At 33.8% G+C, this 20014-nt stretch overlaps 2 protein-coding genes across 2 annotated transcripts; one reads left to right on the top strand and one right to left on the bottom strand.

Annotated features, from left to right (window-relative positions):
- Positions 1-1645: 1645 nt before the first annotated feature.
- On the bottom strand, positions 1646-4234 carry LOC128230358 (universal stress protein in QAH/OAS sulfhydrylase 3'region-like). The gene is made up of 4 exons (XM_052942558.1): positions 4168-4234; positions 3890-3970; positions 2260-2366; positions 1646-1934 (listed from the first exon to the last, which is right to left on the bottom strand). The coding sequence occupies exons 1-4, from the start codon at positions 4232-4234 to the stop codon at positions 1716-1718; spliced, it is 474 nt and encodes a 157-aa protein (XP_052798518.1). The 3' UTR covers positions 1646-1715.
- Positions 4235-13002: 8768 nt separating this feature from the next.
- Positions 13003-15938, top strand: LOC128230868 (universal stress protein Sll1388-like). The gene is made up of 3 exons (XM_052943299.1): positions 13003-13087; positions 15445-15551; positions 15735-15938. Exons 1-3 carry the CDS (start codon positions 13003-13005, stop codon positions 15936-15938), a joined length of 396 nt encoding a protein of 131 aa, XP_052799259.1.
- Positions 15939-20014: the final 4076 nt, after the last annotated feature.

The raw sequence follows: 20014 nt of genomic DNA, 5'->3' as shown, positions 1-20014 counted from the left end.
ATATGTTTTCTCTTATTTGTAAAAACGTAATTTGAATGAATTCTGGGCTGGTGGCTTAAATTTACTATGAACGATATGAAATGTTATTACAGGAAATTATTCACAGGTTCTAAGCAGATTCCTTATTTGGAAGAGCCTAGTATTATCAATCGGCCACGGGCCTTTCGATTTGAAACAATACTTAGTTCTAATCTCATTTTGGTAACATTCATCATACCTTCCAGAATCCTTTTTGTTAGGAATATGTAGCCTTTGTCATCAGCAAATTAGACGGCGGACATGTATTAACAACTCTTTGTAATTGAGATTGTTTTTCTCATTTTGCCTGCAGTAAATTAGGAAATAACATCTTGATTGAACGGTATTTAGACGTTGACTTGAATAGCTGCTTTTGACACGCGACAGTGTCTAAGAGAAAATTGACTGATTGCTTGTATAAATAATAACGGCGAACATAACATATTTTTTTTCTTCTCATAGAGGTTTACCATTGTGAGCCCAGCTTAACTTTAATGTTAATCCAAATAAACAACGGCGATGATGTATTTGGCAACTCGTTGTGTTAAGATACTCTTGGTTCTCATGTGAGCCATTACGCATGTATACGTGTTGCGAGCTCATGACTCTGGTTTAAATAATTGTCGAGTTATACCCGTCCTTTGACTGAATTAGAAAAAAAACATACGAGAGGTGGCGTTCGTTCTGCGGTGTTGTTAGTCTCCCTGGATTTTCAAAAATAAAAAACCAATAACCATTATTTACTCTACTATATTGAACGATAGTGATAAATTTCAGGGCAATTTAGGATAAGTCGTTTATCTATGCATCCAAATTGAATTAGCCATCCAAATTAAATTAGTATTAATTAAATGGAGTATGGATTTTCTCAGGTTCCTTCCCATTGTTCCTAGTTATCTGATTAAAGCTTATTAGCAAGGCTGCTTTGCACAATGGATTCAACGATACGAAGACACTCGCGAAACAAGGTTTGAGTCCAGAATGAAACATTTCATTAAGAATTCGAAACGAAGCGATGTCTGTAACAGTAATACTGCATGACTGAAAAACATTTCCAATACACGTGATCGCTAGGATTCTTAATGCGACGGGTCTCTGATTTTTTATAGCCTAAATAGATATGTTATACTATTTTACAATATATCTGTTTTGACTGGATTCAATCGCCATACTGTTCTGTTACCACATCAAAAAGAGACCGGAAATCGGCAACTTCCCAGTACAGTTAACAAAGCGCTTTGCTCCACCCAAGTATCTACCTTATACGGGCCTTAAATTAAAATATCGCAACATATTGATATATTCTCCAAAATTGCATAGAGGCTTTGAGAGTAGTTGAGTGCACGTAATGAACTTTAATTCAATTTCGTTACATCAATAATGCTAATTTTTTCAGCATCAATACATACAATTCTAAAGCTTTGACCCTTTGATTTATCTAGCAATGTTCCAATCAAAAGTTTGAATTACTTTATATATATCAAATCATTTATTTTCACCGTAAAACAGATTGAACGATATAAAAAGAAATTTAAACACCGCCAATGATACCCATGAACGAATTATTAGTTCTAATAAAATCCAAAAAGGTCATTCTTGGTAAAACGTTTGATTATACATTTGTATGTGATCGTTCTGTCTTTTGTGAAATCAAATAAATGAAAACAATAAAATCTAATCGATCATTACTTGTTCTATCATTTGTCTTTTTTAATATTTGCAGTTCTATGCCTGCAGATAAGGACGGGGCACGGGGCGTGGTGAAGGCAGTAGTCGCTCACGCTTCCAAGGAATGTTCGGCGCACCTTACCCCGCCCCCGCGTGCCAATCATCAACAATGTTGCGTTTTCTTCAATGGCCCCCTCTATGATCGCTTCTCCTGGTTTTCCACTTAGCTGCTTGATATGACCGTTCAACTGCGATTAGATAAAAAATAACCTGAATATCAATATAACGTTCCACCAGGTTAAAATATCACTTTCAGGTGGTTGGGTGAATAATCCATTTTATAGATTTTTTTGTTGGAGTAGTTCATGCCTTTAAATAATTTAAAACACAACACTATGTTTACAACTGCAATTGTTAGTGGCATCCGTTTATTGCACATATGTTTCTAATTGCAACAAAAATATTTATGCATCTGTTATTAGTCTTCAAGACTTATCCCGCAAGAAAACGTTAACAGTAAAGCTTGTCTCTTGCCTACCTTTACTGCAACCAATATATGCATACTTTACTTACATGTTTTTCCTTCATTTTGAGCGCATATTTATCCACCAGTTCGCATATTTGTTCCTCTGTGTCACGCAGCATTTCCGATATAATGTTAGGGTCCGTCAACAGTGATGCTGAAATACATGACTTTAATTTCTAAAGGGGATTATCAAAGTGGTGTAAGACTTTTGCGATATTTGTCTATGAAATATCTCAACCAAATTGTCTTTCTATATAAAATTTAAAGCTTTGTGTTCGCTTGCAGACTTTGCACAGCATATCAGGCGGCTTACAAAGTATATACATTTGCGTCAATTGCGACTAAGGCACGTCTTTAAATAAAAATTCTAATTCTAAAAAGCGGTTTATTTATCTATTTAAACACCATGCAAAATCTGAATAATCAAGTCAAGTTTTGTGCTAACTTAGTCACGAAATGCTTTTTATTGTGACACAAATTTCCAATTATATGAATCGAGACACATAAACCTCCCACTTGAGAAACATCACGCAAAATAAGTTGAGAGACAGGTTGGCCCATGGAGAAAGCCAGAGTCAACGGAGATGGTGATAATATTCGAACAAGTCGTGAATTCCTTACATCTCAAAACTTGAATAAGTATGTTAGTAGTCTTGAGATCTTATGAATGTGTCACTTTAACATAGCCAGAAGCAAACAAGTATGGTTAATTTGTGTAATGTATTTAACTTAATTTAAAAAAGATATCGTGCAAGGGAATGAATAATTAACCTTATAAACTCACCTGGTCCAACTGTTCATAAGAGCAGCATGTTTTCAAAAAAGATTATAAAAATATATTGTTTATTAGCAAGAAACAAGTTTACGTGCATCAGAACATGAAAAGAGCACTTTTGGTATCGAAAATGCGTTAGGTCTTCATTTTGCAGGTTTTTGAGATTGAGTTGTTTGTGTTATCGGAATGACCGAACATGACTAGTATCCACAACAGGATCTAACTAGATGATCTTGATTTGTTTCAAGAGGTGATTGATAAAAGCTTTAATTTATAGAAGCGGGCATTATAATCTGATTTGTTTAGATATAGAATTGTTGTACTCAGAACATTCATTTGTTATTAATTAATCAATGTAGATACAAATCGGTTATAAGATATTTACAATTTACGCAAAGATTGCTCTGAATGACATTTGATAAGTAAATGTGTATGAACATTTCGTAAACGACCACACTTCTCGTCTTCATGATGAAATAAAATGTTTCAATTTCAGTGTCTTGTTTTGTTGGTGCTATAAGTAAAATGAATGAAAGAAATATTATTATCAGACCAATTATTATGTTCGAATATAAAGGTAAATAGTATATTTAAGCCGCTGTTCTCGATAATAAAAGCATTTCCAGTAATAAAACAGCACATTAACGTAAGGTCCATCATTACCTTTCCCCACAACAAAAAATGATATATACTTATAATGCAATATTGTTTATATTTTTACTAATAATTTAAAAAAAAATCAGATTGTTTCTTTGGAACAATACTTCTACCATCCTTGGAAAAAGTTTTTAACGCCCAAACTGAAACTAATCTTATTCAAGTGTTTCAATGGTTTTGAATTATATGTTCCTCTTTTTAGTTTTCATTGCATATTCTTCGCAGTACGATTAGCCATGACTTACACGTGGATATGATGTTGGTATATTCTGGCACGTGGACAAGTACTGTGCGGTCCCCATGGCGATGTATATTGTCTACATAAACTACAAGAAGGACACAAAAGATGAACGTCACTCATTAATTAAGTGTTGTCTGGCATAGTATTTACAATATTTAGTTGTTGTTGTTTTTTTGCAATATAAACGTCTTTAGTGGCGTATGATTCGTTTATCTAATAGAAGAATGGAAATGAAATATGCTATCAAACAGTAAATGTGTTATTATACTACGTAGAACTTACAGTCAAATGCGTATTCCGAGTGATCACTATCGTCAATTCCAATAACAACTGTTCGCGTCGCTGCCATACTTCCTTTAAACTTTGCCTTTTCCCTTTAATAAGTGAAATAACACGATCTAAGCATTGTCTTGATAGTGGTTGCTCTATCCGTTTTCCTTCAACCTTATTGTCGGAGTATCGGTTTACTGGCTAACGACTGCCCAGTAATGACTTCTTGCCATTGACAAACGTTTTGCTAATGGAGCGCATTAGCCTTACAGACAAATAATGACATCTATGGAAAATACAACATGTATCATGATCATAAAAGAATTGTTCCAATCGCTTTACATGTGGCAGCAAAATGTTTGGTTTCAGATCAATATCAATTTCAGACACAGTTCTAATTCAGAGTTTAAAAGTTTAATTTTCATAACACCGAGAAGGCCATGCCATGTTTACAAATATCATATTTCATATTTAAAGGTGACAGCCAAACAAAAACAATATGAACTGTCAGTACATAGAATACACACCAAAAATAAAGCATAACACTTAAGTAATATCAAGCAATAAAGCATAAGTTTGACATGTGTGCTTACTAGACTGTATAAGTGATACTTGTAGTTGATTTTATTTATATTTGTTTTAATTCAATACAAATATTAATAAAAATCTTTTTCAATATGATTATTACCAGAAACAAATAATATTCCGATATGTCATGCTGGTAAAAATGACGTAACGAAAACATGTATTTAAGCATATTTATCATTTTTCATTTATTAACTTATTTAAACAAACGGGTAATTACCTCTTAAAACGTAGTTGTTTTGATTCAGGAAAGACACATACTACTGAAAATGTTACTATCGCTAGATAATTTTATTTTTGATAAATAAATTACTTACCAAATATTGAGTATTTTTATTTGGCCATCGTTACGAAAATAAATTCAAAGACAGCCTAAGTGAAATATAACAAAATCTTAAAAAAAATAAATTATTAATATTTTTAACCTTAAAAAGTCTAGTTTGCCATGCAATCGAAAGAATAAGTTATCAAATTATATATATTTTTCTAAATATCATTTATAAATCTATTTTAACCTGCATGACTAATTTTTAACGAGCACCATTGTTTTAGGAAGGAGTAAAACGCACACACTGATCGTCAATTAATTTTATTAAACCATCTTTGAATAATTAGTTTAAAGCGTTTGATTAAACCATCAAATAATAATTATCTAAGTATTATGGTAACACAATTATTAGCAACAGTTATATAGGTAAAAACGAATACATCATATTGTTGATATTATTACACACGTGGCATAATTATGTCTTACTTAAGATCACTCACAAAACTTATACACAAATGCAAAAAATAAACATAAAGATCATATTAAGCAGCATACGTGCATGTAAAATATCTCAAAAAGGCATTATATAGAAAGAGACTAAGCTTTCTGAACATATCTTCCTTGTAAGTTGTAATTAACTTGATAAATTCTATGATTAAAAGGTTTAGGGTTTTGTTTCGCCAATCCCATGTCATTAAATCACGGTTGAGCATGGGAAAGACTTTTGTTTCATTACCTACATCCTGGAAAAATCATGCATCATAATTTATGTCATGTATTAAGAAATCCGACCACAAAAAGCCCGGTATATGACAGATTAACTTGAATATAAAATAAGATGTCTGATTACCCCAAACAATTTGTGTATCATTTATGAGTTTTTCTCGCTTTATACTAGAAGGTGAAATAAATGACAGAAAGAACACACACAAACTAACTACAGTTTACATATTTTCTTTCATCTTTACTGAAAACGGACGATAATGACATATGTGGCAATCTTTCAAGGTCAATAAACCAGCAGATATTGTATATAATTGTTGGTTAACGTTCAAATGATACAAGAATAAATATGGTAAACCATGCATCCAAAAGTAGCATTTTTGTGAGTCGTTTTTATGAATGAAGTGTTTCCTTTTGTAGTGTTCGCGTGAATCGGAACTCTTGAGCAAGCAGATATTAACGTGACCAAAGCGTGTCAACACATTGTTTATGTTTGCAAGCACTTGGCAATTGGGCTGTATTTATATACGAATATATTACATGAACTACCGGTAAAACAATAGGAAATACAGGAACCAGAATCAAACATTTTTATTATAACCATGCAGGAGGCATAGGCATTCCGCGCCATTTGTAACATATTAAGTTATTTGTTTGACATTATTTTTAAAAGTTAAAAGAATCGTTTTTCGTGCTCATTATATTTTATTTTATCGATGTGTCTGGGGCATATATGACTTAGACCTAAGCTTTGTTATTAATATTCTTTCTGTGCAAATTGAGTAAAACATTAGCTTTGAATAATTATGTTTATTCTAAAATGATTAATAAGTAACATTCGTTGCTAATAGACGGAAGGTTTCATTTACGGTGAAACTGATTAAATTTTCCTTGAACCACTAGTTTCAAGCAAACCACTTCAAAGCTTTTTTTTGTAAATGTTTGTCTACTAGGAATTTATCTGCCATTTTTATTATTGTGAAATGGACGTCATAATGCACGTGCTCGCATTTGTCGGGCAATTATGCGATAATCACCCTCACATACCGTATAATCTCATGTATCGAAACGATACTCGTTTTTGCGGGGACGGATTTCTATAATTAAATGTTACTATATAAAGTTACATGTGTATAACTGCAAAAAAAACACAAGGATGTAAACTTCTATCCTTCATCTCAAAATTTACAACTCTGTCTTTTTGGAATGCAATAAAGTAAAACCAAACACATCAGCATTTAACAATGAACATTTAATACCTAAACCTCAGAACAGAGTCATTATAGTATCATCCAGCCAGTATTGATTCGCTCATTTTGTAATTTGGAAATCAAAGGAAACGGTACAGAAATACCTCTGAAACCATCAGAAAATGAACGTTATAAGTTCTGTTGTTTCCCACAATTCAAAAGTACTTTTGTAAAGCTGTAATTAAATACGTTTTGTTGTTGTATTTGTTTATGGTTTCTCTTTATTTGATGCGTTATGTGGTCGTAACGAGGATAAATATAGTTTTCAGTTGAAAATTTAGACAATTGTCGACGTTACTACGCACTATTGCTAAAGACGCAAATGGAGGAAGACAGATATTTTAGAGTACGCTCCCATATATATCATATACAAACAGGATACAGAAATCGCTGTGTGCTTTTGATAATCCTTTGGGGTACTTGGTTGACTTATTCAAGGAGACATATTTATTTTACAATGACGGTGAAATAAGTAAAAACAGCATTATATCATTCGCTTTTGTTGACGTCAACGATATAAGGAGAGATTGTGGCCTTGTGTTGTGAGGGAACCCCGAGTGTCAGGAGGGAACCCATTTTTCCAGCTAGGTGACCATAAACCAAACCCACATTCAAATTAAAACAAATAAAATCGATGAAAATACAAGCAATGCCTTCAAATTCCTATATTCTATTTGTCATACTTAGTACACTTGACTCGATTTTTAGAACGTTATGGTGCCACTGCATATGGCTAGGTAATGCACTGTAAGGAAAAGAAGTGATCAAAACAACGTATTTAACTGAATAAAAGGGATCTGTTTTGCTAAGTATTGTCGATATTGTAATTGAATTAAAGATATTTCTTTATAGACAATGTTGAGCCGTTTATTGCAAGCGAGACAAGAAGTTTTTTCTTTGAAAAAACCCTTGGACTTTGAACAGAAGGATTTAATGCACACTTTCTTCGCTTTTCTAGACTTTCAGTGGCAGCTGCACTATGTTATGCAAAAACCGAAACCATAGATAAAAGGCTTCAGTTATCATAAATAAATACCTGTTCGACAAAGAGTAAGTTATTTTAGGATACTCAGGAATCGGTGAAAATAAAACTTTTGAAAGTAAGAACATGAAAGGCATTTCACATGATGCGAGTTTTTTCTTACGGTGCAAATGTATTTAACGTATTTATGTTTCAATGTACACACAATTATATTGGAAAACGTTTTATTCCATGGAATTAACAACCGTACATCAGATATCATTAATTGGCCCATAAGCATTATATGATAATGAAGTGTTGTAAGTTGGCCATTCCACATTAATCTTTTTCTCTTTTTGCATAGTTCGTAAAGTGCAAAACAACTTTGATTAGGATTAAATTGTGAAAAATTAAAGGTTACAAGTTTAATTATGGACAAACACGAGTTCTCATGTATGGCTTATTTTAGTATTCTCTCTTACTAGAGCATGTCTTGTCCAATATATGTGTGCGTTTGACTACTTTTCGAAATGAACCTATCTATGTCATCCATGTATCTTTAGGCTGAACATGTTTAAGGGTAGATAACATGTATGACATTACAATTTAACCTGTTTATTCTCTGCAGAAAATGGGCAACACTTTCAATGTGACAATTATAAAATATAACGCAAATACATTTTTAGACATGCTTCTCAGTACTTAGGTTATGGAAATGTATACATGTATAGAGCAACATATTGAACTTTCACTTAACTTGGTTAACTTGACTTTATGTTCATAAAGCATGGTCGTTTCAAATATTGCGTTATGTCAAAAACATATAACGACTGCAGTAAAAACAAATCTCATCAAAATGGTATAAATACAGAACTTGGATCCGCATAATTTCTTATTAGGTTGCGCATGTACGGAGGGCCCTAACAATCCACTGTTTTACTTGAAAGAGAATGCACGTGTTAAGTGATCTACAGTATTCCTTGATGTACTTTGCTTTCATAAGGAAGTATCGGAGCTCTTATGTGTACTTTGATAGAGGTTGATGAACTGCGATTTACAGTTATCCTATATATAGGTCGCTTGCGTAAAGAGAGTACCTGCTATCCACATTATTGCTTAACATAGGTTGTTGACACAGAAGAACATATGCATAGTTAGAATATATTCATATAGATTTTTTATCCTACGCATGGTTGAATAACTATTCTGAAGATTGTCGAATTCCACTTGAAATACATTGGAGTCAACATGTTTCTTATTTGAAGATGTGCTATTAACATTTAAATTAGGCCTAACACAATCTATTATAATTTATTAACTACGTTGTGCTAACGACATGAAATAGTATGTATCCCCTTACAGTATTCCTTTCATTGCAGCACTACTGCAATGTCGTAGCTACATGAAGGCCTTGTGGGTCCGGGCCTTCAACTCTTGAAAAATGACAAAATTTAAATGGCTCACAAATACAATGAGACAGGTAGCTACTCAAACACATTTTAAAACTCAAAAGTTTTTTTTTATTCACGTGAAAATAAATCGCATATTTTGTTTACCGTAGAACAAAAAATTTCATTTAAATTTAGTATAACGTAAACTTTACGCACTAAACGCTTTATCTTTATTGCTAGGAAGTGAAACCAGTAAGTGTTTGCGAAAAACCCGCGTTTGTTTTGAAAAATTAGAGAACAAGATATCGCCCTAGTTTGTCATGACCCCGGGGAAATAGGAGTCTTCGATGACAGGTCGAAAAGAAAGCTTATGGAATCCTTATTGACTGGTGAAGGGCATTCGTTCCCAGGAACGTAAAAAAATATATTGAATATATTCAAAACAATGGCACACATGTCCCTTAACTTGATCCTAATGTCATTAAAGCATAAAATAACGTGTTTCTAAAAATTATTGTCAATGTATAACTTTAGATAGCGTTCTTAAGATTGCTGCTCTGACACTGACATATTTTAGTTTGTTCAATTGTGGCCAGTGGTTTCTTTGGTGTGGTAAGTGGCATTTCATATGCACACCAAGATAATGGTGAATCGCAGTCGACACATCTGAAAGCACATTATTGCTGTTTGATTGTATTAGGCAAACATATCATTGCCATTAGGGGGCATACTGAAGAAAGATGCAATTTTATGGGAATTCTTCAGTGCCATCGGTGATGCTGTGATAACTTGAACAACACTATGGCAACGGCCAAGTATACTTCACCAGATATCATAAAAGTGAAAAAATGACCATCTGTTCCAAGCAGCTTTTAAATCTGATTTTGGATATGTGTAGGAAAGCCGGAGTTTATGCAATGATGTCAGAAAGGTGTCAGGACTGGTCGTCAAAGCTGTTGTTGTGCATACGCTATGTAAACTAACAAGGCGGTCGGCATACACTCCGGAAATAGTGTGTTGGGTATATTACATTCAAGTCTATCAATGTCTAAGCCATTGCTGACGAGATCATTCTAGGAATGTGATCTAGATCTGAAAGCACGCGGTCAGTGTTACGATGGTGCCAATAATATTATTGTATTATTAATCAACTTTTACGTATTTGACGAGATACAGAGACAATTGCGGTATCAATACCAGACAACTGAAGACAATATATGCCAGAACTCGTTCAAAATCAACTAAACTCGGCCAATATCAACAAAACTCGGCTAATATGAGTTTCCTCCGTTTTGATTGGCTACAAATCTCGCCTAATATAGGATTTGAGAAATGGGCCATTTTCATTGGCTGTCGAAACTCGCCTAATATGAGAAATATGCTAGAAATAGATTTTAAAGGCAGCCATTTTGTTTTCCGCTTTCCGACTGTTTTGAAAATTTTGTGCTTCGTATAAACCTGTTTGGAATACTTGAACCTATTGAATGATTGAAACACTTTGTACGGTTTGATTTTACAGTTGTATTTAATCCGTTGGTGGATTTTAAGACGATTATGATTTTGTACACCGACACATTGGACGACGAAGGTGAAAAATTTGACGTTTTGGCAAACGATTTACGAAATTAAGACAAAAACACATCCTTCCTTACAATGTACAGTACTATATTCATAAGTATGTGCAATGTCATTTAAAGGATGCATGTCAAAATCAGGAAAGTCAAGTCTAGAAAAGCAGACACCATGAATGAATAAGGGTTAAATACGGCTTCAATGTGAACTAAAGGTAAGTTATAAGAATGTTTTTAACCAAACTGGTAGTAGTTGATTAATAAAATACTTATTAATTAGGTGATTTAATATTGGCCCATTTATTTGTCATCGGTCAGCTGGATTTGCAAAATAACTAGGCCAATATGAAATCACCTAACTAATAACATTATAATATGGCTGAATAAGTCAATGGCACACACACTCACTCGTATTAAACAAAGGTTTCAGCTCACTCATAGTGTACATTGCAAGTCACACAGTTTGAATTTATCGGTAGAACACAGCTCAAAATTACACTGTGCGCACAATGATGTCAACTGTACAAGACATTGCATTTGCTTTAAAGGTACGTACTCATTTTTACATATAGTTAACTCTACATTTAGGCCGTAATCAGCCCAATTTTACATAACTGCGGCCCGTAAATGTTCGTTTGCTGCATAGAGTTCTCACAGCTACCTTCCCGTATATACTATGTAGGCTATTGATTGAGAAAATATAATACTAAACAAGTTTGACGACCAAATGTCCCAATACGGCACGACTAAGTACAGTGTGGACGGACATCAGAAGTTGACAACAATTTGCGAGACTTGATGGACTGCAAGGTTGGACGCACTGAGCACTTTCAAGAACGCGTTCCCGGTGGTGGTCCAAAAATTGGCAAAAGTAAAAGTAGAAGTATGGCCACATAAACACATGATCATTGGGATAACATAACACATATACAAACACAACTATTAAGAAGTACAGTCAAAAGCACGATACAAAGAACGCATTTAAAAAAATCAACAGCACAATAATTTGACGGTCAAAATATGAATCATTTGTCCTTTATTATTACAGTATAATTAGAAACAGTATATGTTCCAGAATAGATTTTCTTAATTTGATTGCAAATTCGATAAAGTATTAAGTTATTTACTAATTGATTTGCTTAGTTATACCGATCTTAACATATTGATATAAGGCTGGAAGGTGTTGCAGTAAACTAGTGACGGAAAAACTTCTAAAACAGGGTTTCAGACATCATAAATGAAAGAAAACTTTCTCTTAATTTGTTAATGGTCATTATAATATTGTATCAAAGTACATAAGTATTCTTAAATCGCTGATTACTAATAGTATTGCTTATCCCGATTGATGTTTTAAAGAAAATTCGTAAAGTTAAAATGTTTTTAGCAGCTAGTTGGGCAGAGCGACTCAATGAATTGCTTGGATTTTATTTAAACCGTGTATATAATGACAATTCTTTAAAGTGTACTTGCCTTTTTTTGTGTTTGAAGATGAATTGCTCGAACAAAATATAAGGTTGATTGGCGTCCTTACATAACTAAACTTTCAGTGCTATGATTTTATGAGAGTCGTGTAGATTAAAGTTATCTTTAAAACCCTTTTGCCAATCTGGTGTACAGTCCCTTCGAAACAAATCAGTTAAACATAAGTATGCATTAAAATGAAAACAAATAATAGGTTTTTGCATCAACCTATTTTGTGCGCCTTTAAAGCTTCACTCTAACAGATATACCATTTTTACAACTTTTTTTTATTTTTTGTCTTGGAAAGTGGAATCATTCAGTGAATATCTGCAAACAAAAGCAGATCGTAGATTTTCATATTTCCGTTCGAAAATTAATGTTTTATGGCTTAAACCGTAACTAACAGTTTCAGAGAAATGCATAAAACATACATTTTTGAACTTAAATATAAAATTATGCGATCTAAGTTTTTGTCAGCCGTCTTATATAACTGGTTTCCATGGATTGTCGCAAAAATTGGCTTTTTCCAAGAAAAAAATTAAAGAAGATGTCGAAACGTTCAATCTGTGAGAGTTTAGCTTTAATGCCTGCATTTCAAACATGTTAATGTCTCAAATTATAGACACATTATGGGGTTATGAAACATAAAATTATACACACAAAATATGGTGATCACATCGTCCTTGTGCACGTGCCTGAATATAGCAGCATACTGTCTGCTTGTGAGTACTGCTATATTACAAACGTATCTTGATCGTAGTCGACGTAGTAAATTGAATGTGATGACGCTAGATTAAATATAAAGCTGTTTCCGCCGTTTTCATATTTTACTACAAAAACGTATATTTGTCATACCTTTAAATACTATTTATCTGAGTATATTTATTTTCTTTGGTGCATATGGACAGTCGGGCCAGGTAAGGAATTCACGTTTTATTATTTTGAATGAAAATGTTATGATAGCCTGTAACGCTTTTTAATACCGACACAGAAAATTAATTTGAATGACCATGCGGATTGTCGTGGAATAAATTATTCATTTGCTATTACTTCATTATGATAGAATACCATCATCATTTAAATACAAACAACATCTGGTTGTGATTTTGTTTTTAATAATTAAGATTGCAAATGAAACAAACTTTTGGACTGAATGTGCTTCGTAGCCAGTGTTTCAGGCGATTAGTTTGAAAACATGACAAACGTTTTGAACTGTCAAACTAGTAGTTGCATTCAAACCAGCAACTCCCCCCATCCCAACTTCTAACCAATTAATCGTGTTCTAGAGGGACATTTAACGACGATCCCGTGAAACATGTCCATGTCATTGCTCAACACCACTGGTTCATGTTTATTGTCATGTTTATGTGTTCGTTCAATGCTAACGGTAGCTCACATGAGCTTACTGTTTCGTTTTGTTTCCCTGTTGCTTCGCAACGCATTTACTGCATGCGGGCAACGTGAGGTGCAAATACTTAAAGTAAGCCTTAACTCAGGGCAGAGGTAACCTTAACCAGGGTTACAATATGCCTAGGCTTAAATGGACAAAAAACTAACATTATTTATAAAAAAAAATAGCGTTGCAGTAGTTTTCAAAATATTCGTCGATTTATTTTCACAATAGTTAAAGCAATAGTTATCATAATTATTGGTTGAACCACAAACATAAAGGTTATGCAAATTTAAGTCGGTACAATATTGTTCGTCTGATTGTGTTATATACTTTTGTTCTGGAAATTTTATCGTAGCGGAAGATCACGGATAATTTAACGAATAGGGTTTACAAATTTAAAAAAAACTTCTCTTTATCCTGAAAGCGGATTTCTATTTTCTTCTTTTCCATTGTGAACACTATTTAATTTTACTGACCATTCCGGGGCGGTACCTAACAATCCTTGATTAACATACCTAGTTTTTTATATATATAGTATGTATGCACTGTGTTGCTTGTGGAGTTCTGTGCTGTTCTTCGATGTTTCTTGTTTGTGATTTTGTGTTATATGTCTTTGGCATTTGCCCGGTGCCGTTGGGCCGGGTTTATGTTTAAACTTTTTGCTACTGAGCTTGTTTCTGTAGCTTTTCGCATAAATATTATCGTTCCTTTCGCATTAAGTTTTTTTTAGATTAGCAAAACATAAGGCTTGGTACCTTTTGTCAGAATTAAACATTAATCAGACCATTATGTAACAAAAAGCATTGCCTAAAATATTCACGATAAAGAAAGGAGGAGCGTGCAAGGTTTTCTCGGTAATTAAGATGTTAAACAATATATAATGTTCTTTATGACTAAGATAGGAACGTGTTTTCTGCAGAAACAATGTATAATGACGTGTGATATGTTGTTGTTAAACTGTCAGTCTTAACGTTAAGGCGCATTACTTGTTTGATGCCGTGTGGCAATTATGAACCTTGTATATGTTTAATACGTTATCATTTATTTGTATATCTTTAAGGGCATCAAGCTACACATATAAGACTATCTTTAAATAACAATAAAGATAAATTATTTCGTTGTATGCAAAATTAGTAGTAGCTTGTCGACGTAAATCACAATCATCAAAAGCTAAGTAGCAAGACTATGCATACTTTCATCCAGCATTTCTTGTATTAACAATTTTCAGAACATTAGATCTATGCATAATCGGAAGTGTTTATCATTTGCAATTAACTGATAATAGAAAACGTATATAGCGAGAGCTTATCACTCTGAAAATTCTGAATATTTGTGTAGGCTAAAAGCAACGCAAATGACGGTACATTGCCTGACAATTGTATCCATCCAATCCGCGAGAATCCAGACAGTTTTAGGTTTCCAGACTAAAAAGACCAATCCATTACAATAGACAGGCATTCAAACAAATGAATGTTTTAACAGCTTGTGTTCTGTTACTTGCATGTTTATCGAACTCAGGAAGCCTTCCTCTTTTGATCAAGCTAACTTCATAACCTCATTTCCTTCGTTAATTGATTTGCATGTTTGCCTATTTCGCTGTTGACGTACGATACTAACTTTAATACATTGCCAGGGTTTTTGAACTTGTAAACCGATTCTTTAGATCTTTACTTCTGTTTGTTTCAGCTTCTCTATTGACTGATCCAAACATCATTGCTGAAATGATAAAAGATAACGAAGAACGGACAAGCGAACTCGTCGACAAATACTCGTTTAAAATGCAACAAAAGCAGGTATTTTTAAAGAAGGTTTACTATAATACTGATATAGGAACATATACTAGCCCGTTGTAACATGATATGGTATTTTAATGCTTTGCTATATATGAATGTAGAACAATAAATTGTAAACAATTTGAGCATTCATTTCTCTTAAAACTTTCAATGACGAGTATTTATACTACTCTTTTCTTACAGTTACACGGCCACGTGAGACAACAGTGTGGAAAGCCCGGGGAGGCGATTTTAGAGTGTGCCAGGGAAGAGGGCGCCACCATGTTGATACTTGGAACTCGCGGAATGGGATTAATGCGGCGGACCTTCATGGGAAGCGTCAGTGATTATTGCCTCCACCACGCCTCATTTCCCGTCCTTGTCTGCAGACATAAACCGTTCAAATGACAAATAATGCTCATATCTATATAAAAGTATATACTATCCAAGCTTCATATGACTAATTCTATACAACATAAGTGCTGCGGTAAACGAATTTAACATGAATACTATATTTGCTTTTGTAAAACCATCAGCTGAACGAGTAAATCAAGCAAAAATGTTGAAGTGGAATCATACAGTGCATAATTTGAGAGCGACACGTGCTTTGCATTAGTGGCAAGGTGCTCTGACCGTTCAATGGTAGCGTCGGCGGAATAATGAGTTTTATTACAAACTATCTATAATGCATAGTCTTTCATGTCATCTAAGTGAACTACGTGAAGCACAAACTACCTTGCAAATGCTCTATACCACAATTTTGATACAAATGAAAAAACGGCATCCCTGGTATAATTACGTAGAACTTGCAAAACACAATTAACGGATGTACCTTGGAAAACTGGAACGGCAGCTCTCCTATGTTTATTTATTAATCATTTACTGAGCTCGTTTTTAATGCAAAGACGTGAAGTGAAAAGGGACAAAACAGTTATTAGTTACAACTTTGTCTGCTCGGAAGAATGTAAATACTGCATCTTTGTTGCTTCGTGTGTTTTGACAATCAAAATATATATTTCCATTGGGTTCTTTTCACATTTGTGTATAAAAAAGCGACAACACAGTCAGGCAATCTGATTACATAGTATACGTTTCTACTCTCCTGCGAATTCCCCGTCTATGGCTTCGATTTTGAGAATTGTAATAAATTGACATGAAACACCCTCGAAATTGTTTTCTGGGTGGAATTGTTTCCTTTTTGTAGCGAATATAATGTGCATCGTGTGCGGAATGACCTAATGGGTAAAAGCCGGGCACCTTTAATAAATAATTAAGTACCAATATACAGTGTTCTGCCAAGGATTGAAAAAAGATGTGGCCGAATGGCCCAGCAGTCATGAAAATTAGGGGCCATTTTAAAAGTGAAGGGCAATGACCTTTGCAAGGGGAAAAATGAAAACTTGCAAATGAAAGTGTTTTATTTACCCATTATATACATGGTGTAACATCCACATGACATCAGTATTCTCAAATATTGGAAAGAACCACAAATGAGACACAATGTTGTATGTTAATAAACTGTTTCACATGTCAATGTGTTGTTATGCTTTATAACCCTCCCCACCCAGGAACATTTTCCTCTGTTTTGCATTCCTCTAACGCATCACTTGGGCATTAAAACCCCTTTCACAGTCTGCTGTGTGAACCGTTGCAGACAGAGCTAGTTCAGCAAGGGTCAGTAGGTTTGGGAATGTATCTTTATGTTTCTTCAGAAGAAACCACAATAATTTACAATTTATTAAAAAAAAATACACTACGCCTCGCGATTGGATAGTCACACGTATATGAACGAATGAAAATCGTTGTTTTATCAAATGAACGCTGTGCTGTAAAACTTCTGAAAAAGAAATCGATTAAGTGAAAACGGCTCTTCGAAAAACGGGCGCGCCAATCGGCCCATCTAAAGGTATTTTGTTGCGCTATCCCGATTTTTTTCGCAAGGGCGCGTCCTTGGCAGAACACTGAATATACGTTGTACCATTATAATTAAATGTTGAAGTTGCTTAACCAAACATCTATTGTAAACATAATGTTGAAATGTTTGTGCTCTTGTTTATTCGTTTTACCTCGTGTGTTATCAGAAGTCAGAATCCCAATATACTTATAGGCAATCTTATCAACTGTATTAAGAGCCATCTATAATACATACTTTTAATGGTAGTACTTGCTATTGTACCTTCTGTTGTTTTTAAAATTGTGCCACTCATATTTGCATCTCAAAAAATGATGCAATTTAAACTCATCTGTTTTATTCTCTTAGTTCTTTTAGTGCTTGAAACTTTATTTTGTCCAATCGGAAGGAAGTTCTTAAGGCCCATTTATTTTAGTTAATGCATACTTGTAAGCTTTAAGCTTTTAAATTGATGCATAGTTGAAGACTGAATACTTATATAATATAGTTTAAATATTCATAAAATATGTTCACTTATCTTGGTGTTTTTGAACCTCCATGGTAATTAATCCACTTGTAATATTGAACACAATATATGTGCACTTATTAAATCCAAGTATTCTTTCTTACAAAAAGTGTAAAATGTAATCCCCACATATTAATTTAACCAAATCAATGATTTTACAAATATAATTATTGTATAAAGACTTGCTTTCTTTTAAAAAAAATATTTATACGAACAACTAGAGAAACAAGTACAGTAGTCGAAAATTTAAACTTAATTTCCCAAAGAACCCATATCAGAGAAGTTTGCCCTTGTAAAATCAAAACAAAAATGTTTCAGTACATTCTACAAAAAAAACTTAAATTTTATACGAATCCTTTTAATTCCAAAACTTCTAAACACGGAAAATGTAGACAAATTTTAAACATTCAAAAGAAGTTTCGTCAAATACATGCAAAAATATCATAAGGGGAAAACATAATTTATTTTTATCAATCTAGATCACCATGCAGATAAAATGAAGTTATTAAACCATAAAGTACTGAATTTAAAATACGTATAACACTTCACCCCTCGACAGAAAAGAAAGTTCTTTATAATAAAAAATGTTTCTGCAAGAACAAACTCCACCTCATCAACCTTTTGTTTTTATTTTTCAATTTGTATTAGAAAGAGGGGCTACTGAAGACAGTTGGTGAATGCGAAAGGATCAAATTAACTTGTCAATCGAGAATCAAAATGTTAAAGAGCAAAATCTGGAGTCAAGAAAACTTGTGTACTCGAGAGTATGGCTTCATCATTTTGAGATTTGTATGGAACATGGAGGCACGGGAAAAATAGAGAGCTCTGACCATTGCACCACTAGGATTTACTTGACTCCGTTCCACATTATGACCTTAAAACGTAACACTAGCATGACAATTCACTTTTTGCAAGATTAATGTTCATCTTGTATTCAGCGAAACGATCGGAGAAGCCCTAATTTTCTGAACTTGGTCATTCTATGTGTCGGAGTCAATTTTGTAATCATCGATGTATGTGTTACACCCACCAATATCAGAAATCAGAATATTCACAAACGTTGTTGGATAATTCTTTATCTCAAATGGCATAATCTTGTTCTGGTTGAAGCCATCAGCTTTTACAAAGCCTGATATCTCCTTAGCTCGGTTTGTAAGTGGAGTTTGCCAGCATCTGCTGATAAAGATCTTTTCTACATATTTCGCTTTCCCAAATTTGTCTATGCAATCATTAGTTCTCGGTATGGGGAATGAGTCCGTTTTGGTCACATACTTCCCTTAACGATAGTATTTGTACATTTGGAGTCTACCTTAAGTTTTAAGCCCAATGCAAAACTGTCTTAAGTTTGAGGTGTTTGTAACTGTGTATTTGGTGATTGTACTTTTATGTCTTTAGTTGAGTGTCGTCGGGGCCATTGCCTTGTGCCTCTACTTAGGGTTCATATATTGGAGATATTATAATATGTTGTGTGATGTTTGTGGAGTTTTGTGCTGTTGTTCCATGCTACTGGTTTGTATTTGTGTGTGTGTGTTCTATGTCGTTGGTGATGACCCAGTGTCATTCAATGGGGTTAATGTTTAAACTTTCGACTACCTTACTTGTTCGTGTAGTTTTTCATATAAATATTGTACATTGTCTTTTAGATATAATATGGCTTTTATTGGTATGACATATCTAAATGTTATGCTCGTCTAGCCATTGCCCCGCTTAAAACTACTTATTTCCACTTTTCTAACAGTTACACAGCCACTCAGACAGTGTGGAAATGCATTTTGAGAGTGTGCTAGATATGAGAGCGCCACCATGCTGATAATTGGAGCTCGTTGAATGGGCGTAATGCAGCGGACTTTATCGGAAGTGTCAGTGACTATTGTCTCCACCATGCTATTCTCTCCGTCCTTGACTGAAGACATAAACTGTTCAAACATGAGAAATAGAAATAATATACTATCCAGAATGCAAATGGATACTCGTATATAAAAACAAATGTAACGCGCAAAACTGCATTTGCGTTTGCATAACTTTGTGTTGATGATGATATATTATGCTATAAAAAAGATTTACTTC

This window comes from Mya arenaria, chromosome 4 (assembly GCF_026914265.1).
Source record: "Mya arenaria isolate MELC-2E11 chromosome 4, ASM2691426v1".
In the NCBI taxonomy this organism is placed as follows: Eukaryota; Metazoa; Mollusca; class Bivalvia; order Myida; family Myidae; genus Mya; species Mya arenaria.
Note: the sequence above shows the minus strand (reverse complement) of the source record. Positions and strands in the feature narration are given on the sequence as shown.

Excerpts from the sequence above, each read along its gene's own strand:
- LOC128230358 (XM_052942558.1), bottom strand. The coding sequence starts at position 4,234 with ATGGCAGCGACGCGAACAGTTGTTATTGGAATTGACGATAGTGATCAC. Across the intron at positions 3,971-4,167 it reads CTCGGAATACGCATTTGACT|TTTATGTAGACAATATACAT; the intron begins GTAAGTTCTACG and ends TCCTTCTTGTAG. Across the intron at positions 1,935-2,259 it reads TCAAAATGAAGGAAAAACAT|TTGAACGGTCATATCAAGCA; the intron begins GTAAGTAAAGTA and ends ATCTAATCGCAG.
- LOC128230868 (XM_052943299.1), top strand. The coding sequence starts at position 13,003 with ATGAAACATAAAATTATACACACAAAATATGGTGATCACATCGTCCTT. Across the intron at positions 13,088-15,444 it reads TAGCAGCATACTGTCTGCTT|CTTCTCTATTGACTGATCCA; the intron begins GTGAGTACTGCT and ends TGTTTGTTTCAG. Across the intron at positions 15,552-15,734 it reads TTAAAATGCAACAAAAGCAG|TTACACGGCCACGTGAGACA; the intron begins GTATTTTTAAAG and ends CTTTTCTTACAG.